This window comes from Poromitra crassiceps, assembly GCF_964638095.1.
Source record: "Poromitra crassiceps genome assembly, chromosome: 3".
Lineage (NCBI taxonomy): Eukaryota > Metazoa > Chordata > Actinopteri > Beryciformes > Melamphaidae > Poromitra > Poromitra crassiceps.
In genome coordinates, this window is record NC_139625.1 from 28,691,963 (window position 1) to 28,715,192 (window position 23,230).

General features: G+C 44.3%; 1 protein-coding gene across 1 annotated transcript in view; it reads left to right on the forward strand.

Annotated features, from left to right (window-relative positions):
- The window catches only part of hif1aa (hypoxia inducible factor 1 subunit alpha a), a 57,573-nt gene that overhangs the window by 11,687 nt on the left and 22,656 nt on the right, over positions 1–23,230 (forward strand). The window contains exons 2-7 of the mRNA XM_083633610.1: positions 14,144–14,334; positions 15,876–16,027; positions 17,132–17,216; positions 18,090–18,199; positions 22,182–22,390; positions 23,122–23,228. Of these exons, the coding sequence (XP_083489736.1) occupies positions 14,144–14,334; positions 15,876–16,027; positions 17,132–17,216; positions 18,090–18,199; positions 22,182–22,390; positions 23,122–23,228 (854 nt within the window). The remainder of the gene's footprint in view (positions 1–14,143; positions 14,335–15,875; positions 16,028–17,131; positions 17,217–18,089; positions 18,200–22,181; positions 22,391–23,121; positions 23,229–23,230) is intronic.

Here is a 23,230-nt window from a genome sequence, read left to right on the forward strand (position 1 = left end):
ATCGATAAAAGGAAAATGCGAAACCTGCGGTGGAAACAGACGAAGCGATATTCCGTTGTCTCTCCATTCAAAAACCAGGCAGTTTGCCTTGATCACTGCAAAACATGACATGCCGTGTGTAGCCTCCACACAATAGGGCTACACACGGTAAATATGCAGCACAATACCCACCGTGGTAAACAGAAGAAGACTGGGATATTAACTTTAAGGCGACTCACGTCTAGAATTGAATGAAATTGCATTCATTTACTATCTGCATGCTCCATGGATTATAACTATGCTTGTCGAGTCGCACCTGGTAATCCAGAAATTGCGTTATGGTACCTTTGTCTACTTGTAGATCATCAAGAAACTTTAAATGAATAACGTTAGATGTGTTTAACAGAGCTGTATATCTGGTCTAGCAGCTGATCAGCAGCTCAGACAGCCTCAAACACCAGGTGATTGACAGCTCTATAATTCGCAAAATAGCAGTAGATGGAAACGCGCATTGTTTCGCATTTTATTTTGACGACTTTCTGAAAATTCGATTAAAAGTTGCGATACATTTGGATGGAAACCCAGCTTATGTCCGACGTGAGTCAATCAATCGAGCTCGCTCGCTCGTACTCGGTGCCCAACTGCATTCATTACATTACATGATGTCATTTAGCAGACAGTTTTATCCAAAGCGACGTACAATATCACATTTGTCAACAGTACAGAAAACAACTATGCAACACAATCAATGACAGTTAAGACATTTTGATAGACTAGAGTAGCACCATGTAGGAAGTAGTTTGAGAAAGAATAAGTAACATGTAGCATTAGTAAGTTTGAGAAAGGAATAGATATATTTTTAATAATTAAAAGATGTTAGTTCAAGAAGGGCCCAGGTGTAGCCTGAAAAGGTGAGTTTTTAGTAGAAACAAAGATGGTTGACTTAATAGTAAATTCAACTTGGTGAAGAGTCAGAACCAAAAAACTACCAAGGCACACTGTTTGCAGAATTTTTAAAAAGCCTTTAATTAAGTGGCTTCACGTCTACGCGTTTCGACACATAAGGCTCTTTCACACACAGGTCGCGCAAAAATTGCCGTTTAGGAGTCCCGCAAAGCTCGCACCCTCGCCACAGAAATTGCTTTCACACAGCGCCAAGCAGCACGGCCACTTTCCCGTGCTGTGGTGTACTTTCAGGTGAAATCCCCTGCTCCCGGATTGAAAGGCGAGCGGAGGGATTTCCAGCTCCTCCTAGCCCAAATAAATATTTTCATAGGTTAGTGTAGCCTAGGCTACTGTATGATGAACGAATTAATTCAACAACAATACTTCCCTCCCTCCTTCTCCTAGTCCGCTGAGCTGGGAGAGGATAGGTGCACTCGCATGGTGGGCGGACTCGCCAAAACGGGCTCCGCCGCCGCACTCGCAAGGTGGGCGGGCAGATCGATATGGTGTCCTACTAAAATTGAAACGATACACGACCGCCCGCATATCAAACAGCTGCAGTCTGCATAACGTTCGTCGGGGGAATAGTATGGGCTATAAATGCACATGACTAATAACGTTAGTAGTTTTTGTAAGGGAATGCACAGAGCTGATTTCGAGAGGGAATAACCTGGTCTGAGTCAGACCAACTCGCCACAGACAGCTATAGCCCTCTGAAGCTTATTATTATATCCATTAATTGTAGCCTACCTACTAATGTCAACATCGTTTGAGCATAAAGCCTAACCGCACGGAGCATTCCTCCTGGCGTCCCTGCAGTCATGATTGTATAGGCTACTTTTTTTACTTTCACTCCTGCACTTTTCTTGATCACATGAGGTGATTTCCCCTGTCATTTTTTTATGAATGAGCAGACCATTCCCACCTTTTCCGGCTCGCTGCGACGACCTTTCAAGTGGAGGCGGGTTGCCAGGTAACCCGCCGCTGTTACTACCTCCCGTCGCGGGACAAAAGGCGTAAAACAATTGTCCACCAAAGCGCATTCACGACTTTCACATCGGAGGCGCGAATCCTATTTTCCGTGCATTTTTCGGCTTTCAAGGCCGGTGTGAAAGAGACTATAGTCTTCATCAGGGCATCAAGGACAAAGTGAATCTCATTCACAAAAATACTGTGGCTGGTGGCTACTACAGCCAACCTGAACAAAATAAATGTAGTCCAAATGTTTTAGACGTAATAATTGAAATGTTGTTATTATTAAAAAAATATAGGAAATTGATTATATTTATATTGCTACTGCAATATAAATCTATAGGGAAACCAAACCTAAAACCTCCCCCTGCCAAAATGGATGTTGCATAAATTATGGCTGATGTTCCTGCTAAAGGCTTCTTCTTGCTCTGTTGTCCTCTCCATTTCCTCAGTTTGGGCCGTGGTGTTGTATTATTGAACAGAGTGAGTGCCTGCAATATTTCTGTAGGAAAAGGAGGTCAGCCCCTGTTAATAATGTGCTCAACTAAGGAGCAAGGGTAGGCTAGGCTGTATGACATTGGCAAGACCAGCGTGATTTCATTTTAAGATTGTTGGTTTTTCCTTTGAGCCCTCACTCACTTGTCTATATGATCTAGCAGTTCATATGAAAGAATTCTGATAATAGTGTTCGACATCATTAGAAAAATTAGATGTGTAAGTTAAATAGAACTCTAATTAAAGCTGTGTAAACAAAGGAGGTAATGCAGACTGCAGCAGAGTGCTGCTAGGCATGCATGACCATTGTACATAAGAGTGTTATGTAATGGTGATGGCCTCTGGTAACCTTTGTTTTAAGATGAAAGGATCGGCCTTCTTTTCATCTCATGTTTCATGCAAAAGAATCTGTTTATTCTCCCCATTTCTAAGTTTTAAAAGTGTCCTAACTATCGTGTGGGCCAGGGTTCTCAAACTACCACACTTGGCTATTTACACTAGACCAAGTATCACAATATCAAATAGTAACACAGTAAAACACCCAAATTATTAAAATAGTAAAACAAAATGGCAAGAAATAAATATTTCACAATACGCTGTCCTTGATGGTCTGTAAGTTTCGATAAACTCTGAATGTTTGGTATCACAGGTTTTGCAGGGCCTTGTTGTTGTATGTAGAGTAGACTACAACAACAAAGCGCTGACTACAGCTTGTAGTAACGTGCACAGGAACAAGTCTTGTTTCAGAGCTGGATGGATTGGATGCATCATTAGACTGCCAGCCCAGTGATAGTCCCTCATTCATTCAGTCACAGTGTGTTGAGTTTGCACATGAAATGTCAAACACACCCTTGGCTCCTGCACAGAGGAAATACTGTACCTGTATATGTACAGATTACAAGTTATCTTAGTGTCACTTTGACTTTTGACATGACCCTAACCCTCTCTCTGTAATATTTTTTGATAATTTAACCTTGTTTAATTCCAAGATCATGTTTTTTTCAGCCAACAGCAGTGTGGTGGTTGGTGGTTATTCTTATGTTACACTGGGGGTGGCTGGGGTGGTGCAGTGTGTTGATACTCTCTGACTGGTTGCATAACACAGTGATCAGCTTTCATGGAGCCCGGCTGGGCCTTTTGAAGTCCTGTGGGGCTGGCAGAAGAGAGTGTAAATATTTACTCCCCAGTAAGCCTCTCCATGCTGCATGGCCAGGTTGTCATCAGTACTGACAAATGCACAAACATGTGGATGAATGTGTGTTTGTAGCTGTAACTAACTACAGTCTGTGTTGGTCACTCACTCCCTTTTCCCCCCAATATTTTATGTTCAAATCTTCTTAGAACAATACAAACAATACACGAACAAAACAAACAAACAGGCTCTGACACAGGAAAAGAAAAATAAGCATACATACATAAGCTGCTTTCACACATGTTTGGAATTCAGGAGTTATCTAGAGGCCATCCGTATTGGCTGTCATGTGTGAACAGATTTTCGAGGCTCATGCGCGCTCCCGCGAGCCTCATCCTAGCCGGAGGGAAGTGTAGCCCCTGCCCTACACACAGGGGCGGATTGTCCCCCCCCCCCCCCTCCAGAGCTCCGTGAAGTAGTCAGCTCGTGAGTGCATGAGGACAGACAGAAAGCCAGCGTGACAGATTATTATTATATAAATAGTCGATGTGAATGAGCAGCAAAAAAACATCATGCAGTTTTTCGAATGAAGCGCCTCAAACCTGCTCCGTGTGCGACTGTGCCATGTTGCTGGATTGAAAGGCTCATGGCTCTGATCCGATTTCATGTCTGCATAGCTTCGCACAGCACACACATTTAATAAGCATTTTTGGACGCGAGGGTCGTCCCGCTTCCCAGTATTGGACATCGCTAGGTAGTGTATCTGGATCTGGTTGCGTTCATGTCTTTGATTTAACGTTTACACAGCGTTTGTGAAGATTCAATGGCAGAACCGCAAATTCCAAGTAGCATCAAGTCAGGCAGTATAAAACGAAAACTTCCGGGTATAACCTTCGCAATAAATAAAGTAAATGCACGTGTAATGTTTTTTTGTGTGTGTTTCGAAAGATACAGAACGGAGATAAACTGGAAGAATATCTGCTCCCTTCGAAAAGTCAATTTTAACCCGTAGTGAGTCGACATTCAGATTTTTTGTTACTAAGTAATACAACATTTATTTTATTTTGAAGGTAAAAACGACTAGCTTCCTGTATTCTGTATAATTCTAGTAGGTTTGATGCATTTTAGGACTGAACATAGCAAAGACCTGTTTTGTTTGTAGTGCTTGCGACTCGAGGAAATCGATGCATCTGGGCGTGAGTTGTAGGGTTGTTTAATTAATTACTTACTAACGTTATGCGCAAACGATTATATGCCGTGAACGTTAGGCAGTTAACGCCCATTATGTATTTTTAGTTTTCACAACTCGTGTGGTCATGCCCAAATTCCCCCACCCCCGCCGCCCGCCCCCTCTCTACTTTACAAACTCTGCGGAGGTGCTACTCATGTGTGAAAGCAACATGCCTCATGTGTGAAAGGGTACACTTCACGTATCATCCGGGGCAGGCTCAGTGGGGGGCAACCCTCACCTGATCCGGAGTTCATGTGTGAAAATAGCTATACATACATACATCATCCACATTCAACATTACAACGTGAGGCTACCAGCCACATAAGGTGCTTGTGCATGGGATCCCACACAAGGGGTCCATGAGAAATTTATTATGCCTCCGCCGGCGAAGCCAGGCCGAAGGCATTATGGATCCGGGTTGTCCGTCCGTACGTACGTACGTACGTACGGCCGGCCGTCCGTACGGATGTCCGTCCGTACGGATGTTTGTTAACGCCATATCTGAGGAACGCCTTGACGGAATTTCATCAGATTCGCCTTAAACATTCACTTAGGCTCAAGGATGATCTGATTAGATTTTGGTGGTCCAAGGTCAAAGGTCAAGGTCACTGTGACCTCTCGAACGCCATTTTCAAGCTTGTTAATGCGATATCTGAGGAACAACTTGACGAAATTTCATCAGATTCGCCTTAAACATTCACTTAGGCTCAAGGATGATCTGATTAGATTTTGGTGGTCCAAGGTCAAAGGTCAAGGTCACTGTGACCTCTCGAACGCCATTTTCAAGCTTGTTAACGCGATATCTGAGGAACAACTTGACGAAATTTCATCAGATTCGCCTTAAACATTCACTTAGGCTCAAGGATGATCTGATTAGATTTTGGTGGTCCAAGGTCAAAGGTCAAGGTCACTGTGACCTCTCGAACGCCATTTTCAAGCTTGTTAACGCGATATCTGAGGAACAACTTGACGAAATTTCATCAGATTCGCCTTAAACATTCACTTAGGCTCAAGGATGATCTGATTAGATTTTGGTGGTCAAAGGTCAAGGTCACTGTGACCTCTCGAACGCCATTTTCAAGCTTGTTAACGCAATATCTGAGGAACAACTTGACAAAATTTCATCAGATTCGCCTTAAACATTCACTTAGGCCCAAGGATGATCTGATTACATTTTGGTGGTCCAAGGTCAAAGGTCAAGGTCACTGTGACCTCTCAAACGCCATTTTCCTGCTTGTTAATGCGATATCTCACGAATGCCTTGACGGAATTTCATCAAATTTGCCTCAAACATCGCCTTAGACTCAAGGATGATCTGATTAGAGTTTGGTGGTCAAAGGTCAAAGGTCAAGGTGAGCTCTCAAACGCCATTTTCAAGCTTGTTAACGCGATATCTCAGGAATGCCTTGACGCAATTTAATCTAACTTGTCTCAAACATCGACTTCGACTCAAGGATGAACTGATTACATTTTGGTGGTCAAAGGTCAAGGTCACTGTGACCTCTCACACACCCAATTTCCAAGCTCTGTAACGCAACATCACAGGAGCGCCTTGACGGAATTTCTTCCAATTTGCCTCAAATGGCGATTTGGACTCAAGAATTAACTAATGGCGGAGGCATAAGTCCGCGTTGCGGTCGTTCTAGTTTTATTTCTTGTCTTTATCTTCTTATCTGTATTGTGTTGGACTACTTACTGTGAACCAAATTGCCCCTCGGGGACATTCAAGTTTTTTGAAACTTGAACCTTGAACCTCTCTACCTACAATGCAATTTTTATTGGAATCCTGGATAAAATCATATCTAACAATAAAATATATTTCCAGATTTGGCTCAGAGAGACAAAATATAATCAAATTAGAGTCTGTCTAGCCCGTAATGCATACTAAATTAGAGGCCCTTAATATGGAAAAGTTTGAGAATCACTGTACTAGCGAGCTTAACTACAGGTCTTACATTGTCCTATTCTTACCTATTCTTGTTTTGGTGGCTTTCTTCTAGAGATGCACCGATCGATCGGCACGTGACCGGAAATGGCCGATTTTCAGCTGATCGGCTTCAACCGGTGACCTGCGACGGTCACTCTACATATCGGATTCTGTGTGCCGGTTGGCTCCCCCCCTTTTTCACGCGACGTGCGCGCACCCCAAAGCACCGAGACAGGCAGCCACCACACCACACACACCAGCACCGAGACAGGCAGCCACCACACCACACACACCAGCACCGAGACAGGCAGCCACCACACCACACACACACCAGCATATTCTCCTCGTTGTGGAAGATCTTCACCGTCAGTGAAGAAGACAAAGCTCACAGTTTGTCACACATGCAAGTAGAAAATAAGCCGTGGAGACAGAGGTGTGGCCGAGTCACGCTCGAGTCTGAGCGGCTCGCTCAACCTCACTGGCCCCTCTCTCTCTGCTCCCTCTCTCTCTGCTCCCTCTCCCCGGGAAGCGGTGCTCCAGTAACCGGCCACAGCGCACGGTTACTGGAGGCCGGCGAGGTGAACGTGAGCATTGATGGAGCCCTGTGTCCAGGATGATAACCATTCCCCCCGACCTGCTGCCAGCTGCCTTCTCCATTCCACATCACCGCTGCTGCCTCTCAGTCATGTTGTAACGTGGATACAGGAGAGACTATTTGTTTTGTATTGCAAATAGAACGACAAACATAATAAAACGCATCGGACTGAGTGTGCAAGGTTTTCTGTGCGTAACAATCTTTTTTCGGACGGCAGATTAACACGTTCACTGCCAATGACGAGTTGACTCGTCAAACACAATCCAACCGTTCACTGCCAATGACGAGTTGACTCGTCAACTGACGGTGCTACGTGGATCAATGCCCCCCACGTCTAGCCTGGGTAAACCCATCCCCCACGTGACCTGCTCTCAGACCTGTTCTCAGTCACTATCGCTAGTGACTGGGAACTGAGAGAGCAGGTCACGTGGTGGCTGGGTTTACCTAGGCTACCCCACGTCTCCTATAAAAATATTGGAAGTATTGAATTAGTATAATCTATTTTACCGACCAACTAAGTGGCGACAGTGCTCTCCCGACAGAGAGAAAGCCAACCAAAAACAGCCGCGGGAGAAAGCCATTCTCAAGGAAATGGCTTGGCGATTTTACAGTCATCAGTCACCAGACTCGCCCGAGAGCGGCCGCGCCAGCAGCAGCACACCGAGAGCGGAGAGCGGTGCTGGTGTGGGGGATTGCAAATTTGCATAATAGATTATGGGTGAAACACACTTTGAAACACCCGCAGAAAGGCCAGAATCGCACGCATTCCGAAAACCCAGAAACGAACGAGCCTCATTCTCATACTGTAGGCGAAAACGCTTTCACGCTGCTGCACACGGGCGCACAAGGGTGGGGGGTTCCAAAAATAGACTGGGTGGGCAGCATAAAGCCTAGAATCGAACAAAGCTTCATCAAAGCTCTCAACCGAAAATCCAAGAAACGATTGAGTCCCATCCACAGTCCACACTCGCCACACTCGCCGACGAGGGGCCGCCAGAGAGGGAGGCTGCTCACTGCTCAGACAGGCAGGAGAAACTGGCTTGTGACAAACGCCACCAGACACGCCCACGGAGGGAGGAGTTTAAGGGAGAGGGTGTTCAGAACTATATTGTTCAGATGTCTGATCTCTCACTGATGCCAAAAATAAATGGTTAAAGTGACTGTTCTGCCTGTTTGATTGAATTTCACAAAACTGCGATTATCTCAGCTTCCTGTCTCAGACGCTGAAACCATGCTGTACTCAACGGCTAATATCTACATAACTACTAACTCTACAAACTAACTCTTTTAGACAGAGAAAGCACACATTCTATTAGTACTTTTGTGAACTTCGTGTTCACAAAGTCCAAGCAGAAAATTATCCTCGGCTCTTGTAAAATGAGCCAGAATCCTCAAAAAACGGCTTGGCAGAAGCTACCTACAGTAAAAAAAAAATGGCTGGCAGTGAATGTGTTAAAAAAAAACGCATACGAAATTTCGGACTCCGCCTGATATTCATACTGAATCGTTAACTCATAAACTCATTTCCCCTTCTACTCAAGAGGAGTGGGCGTAGATTCGACGGTCTGGAGGCAGGCTATAAACTCCTTGTCCATGGATCACATTTTGATGTTCTGTTACACCTGTTTTCTTTTGGAAAAGTAAATGCATGATAGCTGTGGGTATACAGTATATGCTACTGGATTTGATTTGATTTTGTATTCATTCTATTTGCACAAAAAAAGCTCTGTCCAGTAACCTGGAACACTTTTATTTTGAGATGTGTTTGAGTGAGATGAATTGTTATATGAATCTTAATTTTCAAACAAAGTTACAAAAATGTTTGTGTAAGCTGTCAATTATTGTTCTTAGAAAGAAAATCGGAATGGGCATAAATCGGTATCGGCAAGTCAGACAATTCAAAAATCGGAAATCGGAACCGGCCAACAAAATTGCAATCAGTCCATCCTTACTTTCTTCTCTATTCTGTCCTCTCTTTCCACCCAACTTTAAAAAAAACTCACAAATGACATCACAGTCTTTGCTGAATCTGCCTCGCCGTTTCTTTTCATGGCTACTGTATGAGAAATGCCATCTAAGTTAACATTTTGTATTTGTAAGTTAACATCGGCTGGTAAAAGGCACAGCACCGTACATTTTACAAAATGAGCAGTTCATTTCATTTTCACTTCAGTTAACGACGTTAAACTCGTGATTTTATTTTATTTGACCAGGAAGTCCCATTGAGATCAGAAATCTCTCTACAAGAGAGACCTGGCCAAGGTAGCATCCGGACAGAAACACATGACACACATTAAAATACAACTTATACAACAATACAGAATCCACAATAAAACAGAAGAGCAGCTATTTAAAGACAACTTATACAACAATACAGAATCCACAATAAAACAGAAGAGCAGCTATTTAAAGACAATGGCCTCATGCATGCCATCACATGCCGGCAGCACCACATCCTTAAATTCATCAATGGAGATAAATGCAGATTATTCAATGCCCACAGTTCAAGGTAGGAGAAAGCAGTTTCCCCCAGATCTGTCAAAACCCATGGTACATTAAAAAGCAACCATTTGGAGGAGCGCAGCTGGTGGATACCAGATCTGAGACAGAGAATGGAACTGGAAGTTTACCCAATCGCTTTATAAATAAAAATATACCAATGCTGACGTCTATGGGTGGTCAATGATGTGATTTTGACTGCTGCTTCACCGTTCCCCTTGCTTGTCTGAAGGATCCCTACGACGTTAATGATAATTATGTTGTTAAAATTGCGCTACAACGCTGACATTTTAGCGAGCTGTCAATATGTTTGCATGCCTTCAAGTTCTGTCTGCTAGTGAGAGAAGCTGCTTCACTTGCTGCAGTCACAGCAGAGACAGGGGACTTGCGTCAGGTTAGTGAGAAGAATGATAAGCCTTCCGGTCTGACTTTTTCTAAAATAAAATAACGATTCTGTAATCTGCACAAGTTGAAAGCACACAGAAGCCATTGAAAAGTGTTTATTTTAATATTGGGAAGAAATATGGGTGGAATTGAAAGCAATATTGGGATACGACGTACCTAACACGTGTGAGGTGCTTTATCTAGGTAACTTAACCAACGAAAATGTCCAGCGGGAGGATCAGTGTCTGGTTAAAGTTTTGTTAGCAGCAACCAAGAAGGCAATCACAAGGAAATGGTGTAAGGAAGAACCACCCACCCAGAATCATTGGACGGATATAGTAGAGGAGATTTTCGAAATGGAAAGACTCACACATCCTGAGAGTTCAACAGACACAATTTGAAATAAAATGGGACAAATGGACAACTTACAAGGAAACCCTTCTTCATGGAGACGCCACCCTAACCCCTGAAAGAAGACCTGAACTTTTATGAACCACAGAATGTACCGGTAATCATGCAACACTGACACACCCAACGCTCGTCTTTTGTTTGTTTATTGTTTATTTTGTATGTACTAAATGTGCAAAAATCAATAAAGATTTAAGTAAAGTGAAAAGAAAGAAAAGTGTTTATTTTGACATTGCTGTACATGTATGCAGGATTTTGCCCGCATTATATTGTTATTTGTTCGTTAACGCGATATCTGAGGAACGCCTTGACGTAATTTCATCACAACCAGAGTTCCAGGTCACTGTGACCTCACGAACGCCATTCCCAAGTTCGTTAACACGATGTCTCAGGAACGGCTTGATGGAATTTCTTCCACTTTGCCTCAAACGTCCATTTCGACTCAAGGATGAACTGAGTAGATTTTGGTGGTCAAACTTCAAGGTTACTGTGACAGCATGACCACTCGTTAACGTGATATCTCAGGAACGCCTTGACGGAATCTAATCTAATTTGCCTCAAATGTCCACTTGGACTGATTACATGTTGGTGGTCAGTCAAGGTCACTGTAACCTCATGAACGCCATTTGCAAGCTCAGTAACGCCATATCTCAGTAACACCTTGACGAAATTTCTTCACATTTGGCTCAAACGTCAAAGTCTGCACAGACATGCATGTCGACTGCTCACTTGTATGGCTATGTATTGCTATGTCAACGCTATGCTAAGGCTGAATCTACGGCCTAAACAAAACCTTTGTTAGAACTGAGTCATAACAGTGCTTCCATGTCCGGAGAACAGCTTGGTGAATAAGGATCCCAATTGTATTTAAGCAGTGTTTACTAGTGATGCTAATGTCAGTAGAAATGGCCCACATTATAGGCTAGTTCCTTTGTTCTAATCATTGTAGTTGCGTTTGTGTGTGTGTGTGTGAGTGTGTGTGTGTGTGTGTGTGCTGTCTGTGTTGGTGTCATCAGTATTACCATTCTCTCCCCAGTAGATCTGTTGAGCCAAGCTGGTAAATGTCAGGATGATTAGTGTTGTAATGTCGCTTGGCTGTGCATCAAGGAGGCAGGTCTGGAGAATCTTCTCACAGCCAATTTATTATTCAACTAAACCCTGTCTTTATTGGTCACAAACACCATTTGGCATCCACACACGTGCACGGCGGGCAGTACACACACACACACATGCTTTTTGGAGGCGCCGTGAAATTTGTCCTCCGCGTTTTACCCATCCTGGCTCATCCTCGTCCATGGTTCAGGTGGGCAGCTGCAGTGAATCACTCTACTGTATATGGGGGTTGACTACTTTAGGTCCAGTAGCCAATAAGACGGTCGTCCGGGTGTGTGTATGAAAATGAGCGTAAATGGTGACTGGACTGTGAGCTTGTTCGTTGCAGACTCCAGCCACTGCAGCTCTCCCGAGTGACAGGCCAGTGGCTGAGGTGACCATGCTCAGAATGCAGTCTCAGTCAGGAAGGAAGGAAGGATGTGAGCATACTGGGGTCAAAACCAGCCTGTGGCCATGGCCAGGCAGTGACTGACCCTACCACCTGTCTCCCACAGGGTGAGCTCAGTCTGTGGCCAGGCAGTGACTGACCCTACCACCTGTCTCCCACAGGGTGAGCTCAGAGGTGCCTGGCAGTGACTGACCTATAGGGATGCAAATTGTAAGCAAATTCCTGAATCGATCATCGGTAACGTTAATACCGTTTACGTATACCATTACGTTATACCGTTATACGCAGAATGACAGTGTTTGCAGGTGGCATTATTTTCTCCTTTCTGTTCACTTCGCCCACTTTATTAGCAAAAGTTGCCGTTCTCATCGTTCTTTTTGCTCTTTTCAGAGCCTGAGATGACTGAGTCAGAGTTATTGTGCTGGCATGCTTATTGAAACATGCTTTGAAAATACACCATTTTACTGACAGCTAGAATGTAATATGAGACTACATGTTGTTTGATAGTAGATAGTCAATTTCACGTTTGAGTAAATCCTTAACGAGCAAGTAATCGATCTTCGATTAATTAGTTTGCATCCCTAGTGACCTACTACCTGTTTCCCACAGGGTGAGCTAGTGACCTCCTACCTGTTTCCCACAGGGTGAGCTAGTGACCTCCTACCTGTTTCCCACATGGTGAGCTCTAGTGACCTACTGCCTGTTTCCCACAGGGTGAGCTCTAGTGACCTCCTACCTGTTTCCCACATGGTGAGCTCTAGTGACCTCCTACCTGTTTCCCACATGGTGAGCTCTAGTGACCTACTACCTGTTTCCCACAGGGTGAGCTCTAGTGACCTCCTACCTGTTTCCCACATGGTGAGCTCTAGTGACCTACTGCCTGTTTCCCACAGGGTGAGCTCTAGTGACCTCCTACCTGTTTCCCACATGGTGAGCTCTAGTGACCTACTACCTGTTTCCCACAGGGTGAGCTCTAGTGACCTCCTACCTGTTTCCCACATGGTGAGCTCTAGTGACCTCCTACCTGTTTCCCACATGGTGAGCTCTAGTGACCTACTGCCTGTTTCCCACAGGGTGAGCTCTAGTGACCTCCTACCTGTTTCCCACATGGTGAGCTCTAGTGACCTACTGCCTGTTTCCCACAGGGTGAGCTCTAGTGACCTCCTACCTGTTTCCCACAGGGTGAGCTCTAGTGACCTCCTACCTGTTTCCCACAGGGTGAGCTAGTGACCTCCTACCTGTTTCCCACATGGTGAGCTCTAGTGACCTACTGCCTGTTTCCCACAGGGTGAGCTCTAGTGACCTACTGCCTGTTTCCCACATGGTGAGCTCTAGTGACCTACTGCCTGTTTCCCACAGGGTGAGCTCTAGTGACCTCCTACCTGTTTCCCACAGGGTGAGCTCTAGTGACCTCCTACCTGTTTCCCACAGGGTGAGCTCTAGTGACCTACTGCCTGTTTCCCACATGGTGAGCTCTAGTGACCTACTGCCTGTTTCCCACATGGTGAGCTCTAGTGACCTCCTACCTGTTTCCCACAGGGTGAGCTCTAGTGACCTACTGCCTGTTTCCCACAGGGTGAGCTCTAGTGACCTCCTACCTGTTTCCCACATGGTGAGCTCTAGTGACCTACTGCCTGTTTCCCACAGGGTGAGCTCTAGTGACCTCCTACCTGTTTCCCACAGGGTGAGCTCTAGTGACCTCCTACCTGTTTCCCACAGGGTGAGCTCTAGTGACCTACTACCTGTTTCCCACAGGGTGAGCTCTAGTGACCTCCTACCTGTTTCCCACAGGGTGAGCTCTAGTGACCTACTACCTGTTTCCCACAGGGTGAGCTCTAGTGACCTACTGCCTGTTTCCCACAGGGTGAGCTCTAGTGACCTCCTACCTGTTTCCCACAGGGTGAGCTCTAGTGACCTCCTACCTGTTTCCCACAGGGTGAGCTAGTGACCTCCTACCTGTTTCCCACAGGGTGAGCTAGTGACCTCCTACCTGTTTCCCACAGGGTGAGCTCTAGTGACCTCCTACCTGTTTCCCACAGGGTGAGCTCTAGTGACCTCCTACCTGTTTCCCACAGGGTGAGCTCGGAGCGGAGGAAGGAGAAGTCACGGGATGCGGCGCGGAGCCGGCGCGGGAAGGAGTCCGAGGTGTTTTACGAGCTGGCCCAGCAGCTGCCCCTCCCCCACAGCGTCAGCTCCAACCTGGACAAGGCCTCCATCATGAGGCTCACCATCAGCTACCTGCGCATGAGGAAGCTACTCAACACTGGTCAGTATCTGCTTCTGAAGCAGGATCATAATGTTGAGTTGTTCTGGGCAGTGGAGATGGTAGTAGCTTGGGTTATTCAGTTCAGTTTAGCTCCAAATATTTTTTTATTGAAATGAGGGGGGAAAGCAGTGTATTATAGAGTTGGGGTTTTGATTCTGAAATCTAGGATCACTCTAGGGCCAAATGTAGAATGCAATAGTTATTGATCCTGCTCTGGGTAATTGATTTACCGGTATATCATGATTAGTGGTGTGCCATATCGTATCATTATCGATATATCGTTAACGTTCATTATCATATCGTGAAAAATTAATCTCGTGATAATGTGATGTGATAATGGCAATATTCAGACTTGGTGATGTAATGACATCACACACTGTTACCATAGACATAAATAATATGGTCGTAGCTATCCCATTAAATTTCTTCTCCCTGGCAGAGTTCAAACGTTGGCCGTCACCATCTTGATTTTTCATCTGCGGAGTGGGAGGGAATGGGTTGAGTCCTTCCGCACCTCACGTGAGATGGGAATTTCTCAGAGCTGCAGCTCCACCTGCTATTGGTCCGTGATCGGCAAGCTGGGCGAGCACTGGACAGGCGATCTGTCAATCACCCCCTTTTCTATCATCTATTTTACTCCAAACGGGCGAGTTATATAAAAAATGACACCCCTACAGTAAAGTTATGAAAAGGTGAAATTAGCTATATAGACCAAAAGCGTGTTTCGGTCCAGGCTATAAAGATGTTTAATTACTGTTACAAAGTGGGGCATTTTAACAGGAACAACGGGACTTCTGAGTCTTGCCTCAAGTGGCCATTCGAGGAATTACAGCTTAAACAAAGACTTCAGCATCTTCAGGGGAAAGGAGGTGGGCTTGCCCACTGACTGTTACACACACTGTTACACACAGCAACAACAAGCATGGCTGAAAGCGGCTCCACAGGGAGGAGTTAATTACAAAAAGGGGAGTGACTTCAGTGCTGTGGAAGTGGTTTGGTTCCAAAAGAGCATGTACAACAAACCACACCTCAGTTTATGCTGACATATACAACTATAACACATTTTGTTGGAATTGTATGTTCTTGAAATTAATAATAAAATATTTTTCAACATTTTGTCATATCGTCAAGAATATCATTATTGCAGAAATACCCTGAAATATTGTGATATATAGAATTGTGTTGCAATTGTAATGTTTTGGGGGTTGGGCATTTAAAGGCGACAATGGAGGAAAGAAAGGAGAAACTAAGGAGAGACAGAAACCTTTAGTGATCGACAGTTTGTTGCACAACAGCTGCTCTGGGAAATCTAAACTTGCAGACATGCACATACTGTATAGATCCCTTTGTACGTGTGGTCATACCCGGGCCTGGGGCTATGCTGTGTTTTCTGTGTGTCACAGTGCCCTGCCCATGCAAACATGTTCTCTGCATCAACAGAGAATTCCAATGACCTGTGCCTGATTTATTATGGGATCCCTTCCACTTTCCCTGCTGTTCCTTATCCCCCCCTCTCCTCTCCCCTTGCTCTCTTGTCTCAGATGAGGCGGTGGCGGTGGAGGAGACAGAGCTGGATGTGCAGCTAAATGGCTCCTACCTGAAGGCTCTGGAGGGCTTTCTCATGGTGCTGTCTGAGGACGGAGATATGATCTATCTCTCGGAGAATGTCAACAAATGCCTGGGGCTGGCACAGGTTTGTTCTGATTTGTCTTATTTCTCACATGGAAAAGAGTGTCAACAAGTGAAGGAGTTCCCACCCAAAGAGGATGAGTCTGAGGGGGGAGGAGACGGAGAATTGAGAAATTGAAGGCAAAGGAATGATAAAAGAATAGAGATAACATGGATAACATGGGACAAAAGGGGAGGTCTTATGTTAAAAAACAAACGGTACAGTAACATGACACATTATACATTACTAGTGCTGTGGCCGTTCTCCTCCCCTCCCCCCCCCATTCACCGACGTCATGGGAAAAGTGGAGTCAACATTGTGTTTTGGATTCATGGAGGCAACTTACATGATTAATATCTGGAGTCTGGCTGGACCAAATTGCACCACATTCGGCATTGCACTCTGTAAGGTTCCCCACGGCGCAGTCACCAAGATATATCAAGGACAGTCAGATATACGGTTCTCTTATTATAGTATAGATTATAGTTTTGCAAGCTACAGTTGGTTAGCTAAAACAGTTTAAAAATACACTATAAAATTGCAAATGTCAGGCATAATCCATATCAAACTGGGTTGTACATGTCCCAAAAAAGTCCTACCTTCAGAAAGGATTTTGGATTTGTGTGGACTTGTGTGAAACTTTAGAGCCAAGGTATGAAGATCCATGGTTTGAGTCATCCACACACAGGCAAACAGCTCCCCATCACAGGTGTGATCACCTGCTCTTCCACTCATGTGCTTTACATGTTGCGTTGTCCTTGTGGTTTATCGTATGTAGGTAAAACCACTAGAAAATTGAAGCAGCGCATCAGTGAAGACAAGAGTGCATGAGAAAGACAGAGAAATGACTGTGATTATCCTGTTGCTATGCACCTTAATGATACAAAGCATGACATATCTTCCTTATGTTTTTTCTTGGATAGAGAAGGTGCCACCTAGAGGTGGTGACCACAACTTGTTACAGTACTAAGAGACAAAGCATTTTGGATCTTCACATTAAAGGTCTTAGTGGCAAAAAGCTTGGAAACCGCGGCACTGTGTTCAACATTGACATTTATGAGACTGTTGTATGTGCTCACTGGTGAAAGGGACTTATGTTCTGTCCTCTCCCCACTCTGTCTGCTGCAGTTTGACCTGACTGGACACAGTGTGTTTGACTACACACATCCCTGTGACCAGGAGGAGCTGAGAGAGATGCTGGTCCACAGAACAGGTGAGGCCGGGGAAACGGCAGTGAGCACTGTCCCCCCCCCCCCCCCCCCATAACACCTCTAATGTAGAGAGACAGGCACACAGAAGTGCTCTGTCAGCACACCAGTCGGCAGCGTGCTCAATTTGGCTCTGAGCTGGCAGATTCCGACTAGGAGGTTGTCAGTTTCGCTCTGAGCTGGCAAATTCAGACTAGGAGGTTCGCTCTGAGCTGGCAGATTCAGACTAGGAGGTTGTCGGAACAAGTTATGATTTTCCCACTCTGGTCCTCAGGTCACGCTGATTATTAGAGTTGGCTGCTGTGTACTCATGACCTTTCACTCGGCATTACTGGCACAGTAGTAGAGTACATCACATCATTGACACATTTCCTTTTTTGCTTAGACAACAGAATTTAACCTTGCCTTTTATGTCAATGGATACTCCTCCTGTTTAGTTTTTTTTATTCCTGGCAGCTAAGGGCTCCATCCGCCGTCGTCGTCGTCTTCTTCTCGTTAATTTAGCTAATAGCTTCCAGTGACTCCCTCTAAAAGTGTGCTCCAAAGATGCCTCTTAAATGCTCCAGAAATGCTGATTTGGAATCAGCTTTGCCATTTCTGCCTAGGTAAAGCATTCGAATAGAAGCTAATACCGACCAGCTGATACTGCAGAAGTTGCTCTAGACATGCAAAATGTTAGATAGAGTTTAGATGCACTTTTGAACTGTATTGAAGTCAGTGGGAGCTACAAGGTGTTAAGCAAAACCTCATTGTAAAACTGGCAGAAATGCAGGCAGTTATGCGGCAGCAGTTAAGTTAATGGTGCTCTGCCATGAGAAAACAACCTTTTTAGGATCTCTGTTTCAACTCTGCCGCTCTTTCTGCTCTTATCATTTCAGCCTCCAAGAAGACCAAGGACCCAAACACAGAGCGCAACTTTTTCCTTCGAATGAAATGTACTCTCACCAGCAGGGGCCGCACCGTCAACGTCAAGTCGGCAACATGGAAGGTAGGGGTGGGAATCACTGATGCTCCACGATACGATTTTATCACGATACTTAAGTCACGATCCGATAGTATTGCGATATGCTAGTTTTGCGATATATTGAGTATTGCGATATATTGTGATTTATTACCTTTTTTCAACTGCAAATGATGTCCCAAAGGTAAAAACATTGTCAACATCTGTTTGATCTAATCAGATAAAGTTTCCAGTCTGTTCAATCATATTTATTGGAGCAAAATGGGATTGTCAAGTAGACAGACTGACCAACACTGTCATAAAAAGCTGTCATAAATGTTGCATGCACTTGACATTTTGTATAATAAAATATCACGATACTTGGCATACGATACGATATATTGCCCACAAAATATCACTATACTACACTGGTGAAAGTGGGCCGGAACCCTCCGGTGCGCAGTTCCTTTAAGACTTTCTGTGCCTGAACGTCGTTGGGGGAAGACATGCAACTGCCTGTCAATCAAAAGCCGATTGCTGCAGAGTGCAGAAGCAATCACGCTCGCATAATTTCCAAAGAAACACATGGCTGACGTTATGTCGCATAAACAACAGTAGTCTGTCTCATAAATTGCTTCTAAATTGTTCCAATGCAGTGTTTTAGACCTGTCAGTGGTTTTAATCGTGCCGTCTATCCACCTTATTTTTGTGAGGCTCCCGCTGTAAAATAATTCTGGGAGCAATATCCGGACTAGAACGTGAGCAGCTGTGTTTACGCTGGCTTGACGCTGCCTGGATAGTACTCTGCACTGCAGCCCATGACTGCAGCGCAGCGCGTGCATCCCCTTCTTTTAATACATCCATGGTGCCTCCTCGCATCGCATTTCCTTGTCGAACTCCGACGTTAAAAGTTTGCTCGTCACAAAATAACACTCGTTTTGGGAATGTAGCCTAATTATGTTATCTATCACATCCGCTAACCTGTTGCTCGTTGAACAAGTCGGCATTTATCAGCTCAGCTGCACCGTTTACAGACGGGTACATTGGACGGGCTGTGTTGTGTCAAGCTAGACATAACGGGGGAAGAGGACAGCAGAAGGAAGCAGAGAGAGGGAGAGAGAGAGCTTTTACGCATGGTTTCATGGCGCCTCCGATGCGTAAAAGTCCTTCATCGTTCATTCAGGAATGTTTTCAAGATGGCATTTGATTGTCTTGTCTGCCCACCCAGTGCCCAATTCGGTGTCTGTTCTTTGATTCCTGGTGGGAATCTTTTGCTTTGGATAAGGATTTCTCTGCTGACTGCATGGATTTCTTCTGTGCACAATCTAACATTTTAGGAATTAATGAGACTTAACTGGGATGTGATTATTATTATTTTTAACCATGTAGACACAACTCCCATTGATTTCTTATTAGTATTCACACCATTCATGGTTTGACACTAAAGAACCACTCGGGACAGTTCATTTGATAGTTCACTGGTCTAATTGGGCCATTCTTGAGGTTGTTCAACCCTGTTTATCCCTTTTTTCTTGTTCAGTTAAGCACAAGTTCATTGAGAGCAGTCAATTACTTTGTCATCACCGAAATTAATAAAATACATGAATTGCTCACTACAGGGTTGTAGGACATATCAGATCTGATTACAGCTTGATTATATTACTTAAAGAGCGTGGTGCAGGTAAAAACCTAAAATAAAAATACAGTGAGGACTCAAGATTCTTATGAAAATACCCCCAAAAAACAAAAACAAAAGTAAAACATGCCCCCAGGTCAGAAATATGGAGAAAAAGGTGGCATTATAATAACCTGATGCTGCCAGATGGGCGGTTTAGCTTCACATTACGTTTCACTAAACCAGTCCATCTGGCAATGCAGTAATCCAACCCGCTGACGGAGGCGGGCACTTTTTCCAAGCTACTTGGCAGGTGATTGGATGACCCATCTGTCTATCACCGCTGGTGCGTGTTAACTTCAACCAATCAGATCGCCATGCCTCTGACGTCACGTTTGCGACCGGAGGAAGGTGCCTGTGCCTGTAAGAGTGATTGAGTCCTCACCGTCCTCATCGTTGTAAAGTCGCCTTCGAAGCATGACGTTCGATTAGTTGTGTGTAGCCTTCCCAAATGTTGAGGGTCGTTTTTTAGAATTTAATACATAGAATTGGGAACGTTACATTCAATTTCATTCAGACTGCCTGTCACTTCCACGGCGGCAGCCATGTTGACAAGTGAAAAGAACTAGAAAGACCATGTGCGTCACACAGAAAGCCCGCCTAAGGCTGCCGCTGATTCATCGAGCCAGTCATGGTTCGGGTTTCTAAGCCAATCATCTTAACTGCCTGTGCATGACAAGATGGATTACGTTGAGAGAATCTCTTTTGATCTCGCGAGGTTATCCATCTTGCAAGCAAGGTTAGCATTATAATGCACATGTAAAAAAAAAAGCCATCTGTGCAGATAACACCTGTGACGACACTTGGGCTACTGTACTTACTGTAATAATAATAATATACAGTCAACGTGATGTCACAATTGCCCGAGTGTAACCAAAAACCACAATTGCTCGAGCGACATCACTGATGTCATAGACGATGAAGTCACTGTGTTATAGACGATGTCACAATGTCTATTACATCATCAGTGATGATGTCACAATGTCTGTGACATCATCAGTGACATCACAATTGCCGAGTGCAACGCAGCAGCCGAGCTGCGGGCGAGGCCGCGCAGCGGCCAACCTGTGTATGCGAGCTGCAGGTGGGCATAGCGAGCCAAGGAATCGATGCCTAGTACGGTATATATATATATAATGTATGTATGTATGTATGTATGTATATGTATTTGTGTATATATACGGTATGAGCTCAATCCATGAAATCCTTCTTGAAATGTGCTTTTACGCACACACTGCAAACTCATCTAGTTTCCTCTCCTATTATTCCTCCAGCCCACAGTTAAAACACACTGGCAGGATTTTTCTGAAGCAGTTCCTTATCATGAGTTTTCTGGGGGGATCTGGTCACACTTTTATGGCTTTCATAGCTTATCCAAGTTTTTACTGCATATATAAAATATTCCACAGAAATACAGGCGTAATGAATGTTACAAACCACTTGTAATCTCATGTACGAAAACTTTATGCTTTGTGCCTTGTGTATAAGTTCTCTGATTTTATGCCTGTTAAGTGTGTAAACCTGTATACTCATCCGTGAATGTACAAGATTGCTCCTCTTGGCCAAGATTGTTTAAATACATTTATTCAAGACAACTTCTTGAACTCCTGGCTCCTGCTTTCATCTCAAGTGGCACTTTTCTTCAGCTTTTTGGCTGTTAATTTCATTTCTGCATCTAATTATGACATTAGGCAAAGTCAAACTAAATTATTGTGGCTGGCTACTATAAATACGATCAAACAATTATGCAATTATTGCTGCAGCCCTCATTACAGCTGTTGTAAAAACATCAAGACATGATATCAAGCCCCAAAATAAATGTTTATTGACAGAATATTGGTGTGTTGTCTATTGGTCCCACACCGCCCTCCAAAGGCCTCTCCTGGCGCTAAGCAGTTTTGTGCCAGTGTCCCGGAGGCAGCATGCGCTGTGTACAGCTGAAGCGTTGTGTTCAGTAAAACAAGGAAGTAACTCGGTGGGGATTTGCTAAGAAAATGACGTTTCACGCAACTATGGATTATTATTTCATCATGTGGCGAGTACCTGATGTCACAACATGTACATAAAGCTTTCGGGCGCTGTGTTTTGTTGACTTTGAACGGCTATTGCGATACTATTGCACCCAGAGGGCGCAGTTTCTCCAATAGCAAAACTTGGAAAAGTTGCTGAATGGGGCTTTAAAGAAGCGTAGCGCTCATCCTTTGCCATTCAATAAACATTTCTCATTTACTTATTAGTGTTATCCAAGAAACACCGCCCATGTTATTTGCTGGCCCTGTTGCATTCTAAAACTATTTGGCATCCTTGGGAGCTGTAAACCAAACTAAGAGAGTTGCATATCATTTTCCTGTCTAGGTTCTCCAGTGCTCAGGACAGGTGCGTGTGTATGAAAGCCCAGCTGAGCTTCCTGAGACTTCTTGTGGGCACATGGAGCCACCTGTCCCATACCTGGTTATGATCTGTGACCCCATCCCACACCCCTCCAACATTGAGGTCCCTCTGGACACCAAGACCTTCCTCAGCCGCCACACATTGGACATGAAGTTCACCTATTGTGACGAGAGGTGTGTTTGCCCACTCAGTGAATGTTCTGTACTTAAGAAGCTTACTCGTGGATCAAGCCCGATCCAGCTTCTTAAGCTGCATGTGTAGTGCTTGTCATTTGCCATTGATCAGGGTTCTGCCAAGGTGCTTGAAGTGCTTGGATTTTGAGGGGGGAAAATCAAGTCCTGGAATACCTTGAAAATAGCAAATGTTTTAAACAAGGTGCTTAAAAGTCCTTGAATTTCAAATGAATCACATACATTTTTGGACCTTATGTTATGGAAAAGCGTGCGTCCAGCTGTTCATCTGTCTCATTTGCATCAGGATTCCCCCCTGCCTGTGTTAGGCTAGTTTGGGTCTCTGTGTCTGTTTTTTTTTGCTTAGTTGTTTACAGTTTATACTGCAGAGGATATGATGTTTCACAAGCTTGTGCAGTATAAGCTCACTCCCCTAAAAGAGCCGATCATGACAGTGATCGATACCCGTCAATCATTCGGTCAGTCATTTGGACAATGTTCTTAAACTCAACCAATTACTGTAATTTAAGATTGTAATTTTTAAACGACAATGTGTTTACTTGGAAAGTAAAAGTTCATTTTGTAATGTCTGTATGAACCCTGATTGATAGATCAAAACAAACCCATGGCCAGAGTAGTCCTGCAGAGCCATCTAGTGTTCAGTACAGATACAGACACTGTCTTCATCTATATTTTGTGACTATTTCAATAAAACAATGTATTTTTTTCTGCAGGATCACTGAGCTTATGGGTTATGACCCAGAGGACCTGTTGAATCGCTCTGTGTATGAATACTATCATGCTCTGGACTCAAAACGTCTTACCAAGACCCACCACAACTGT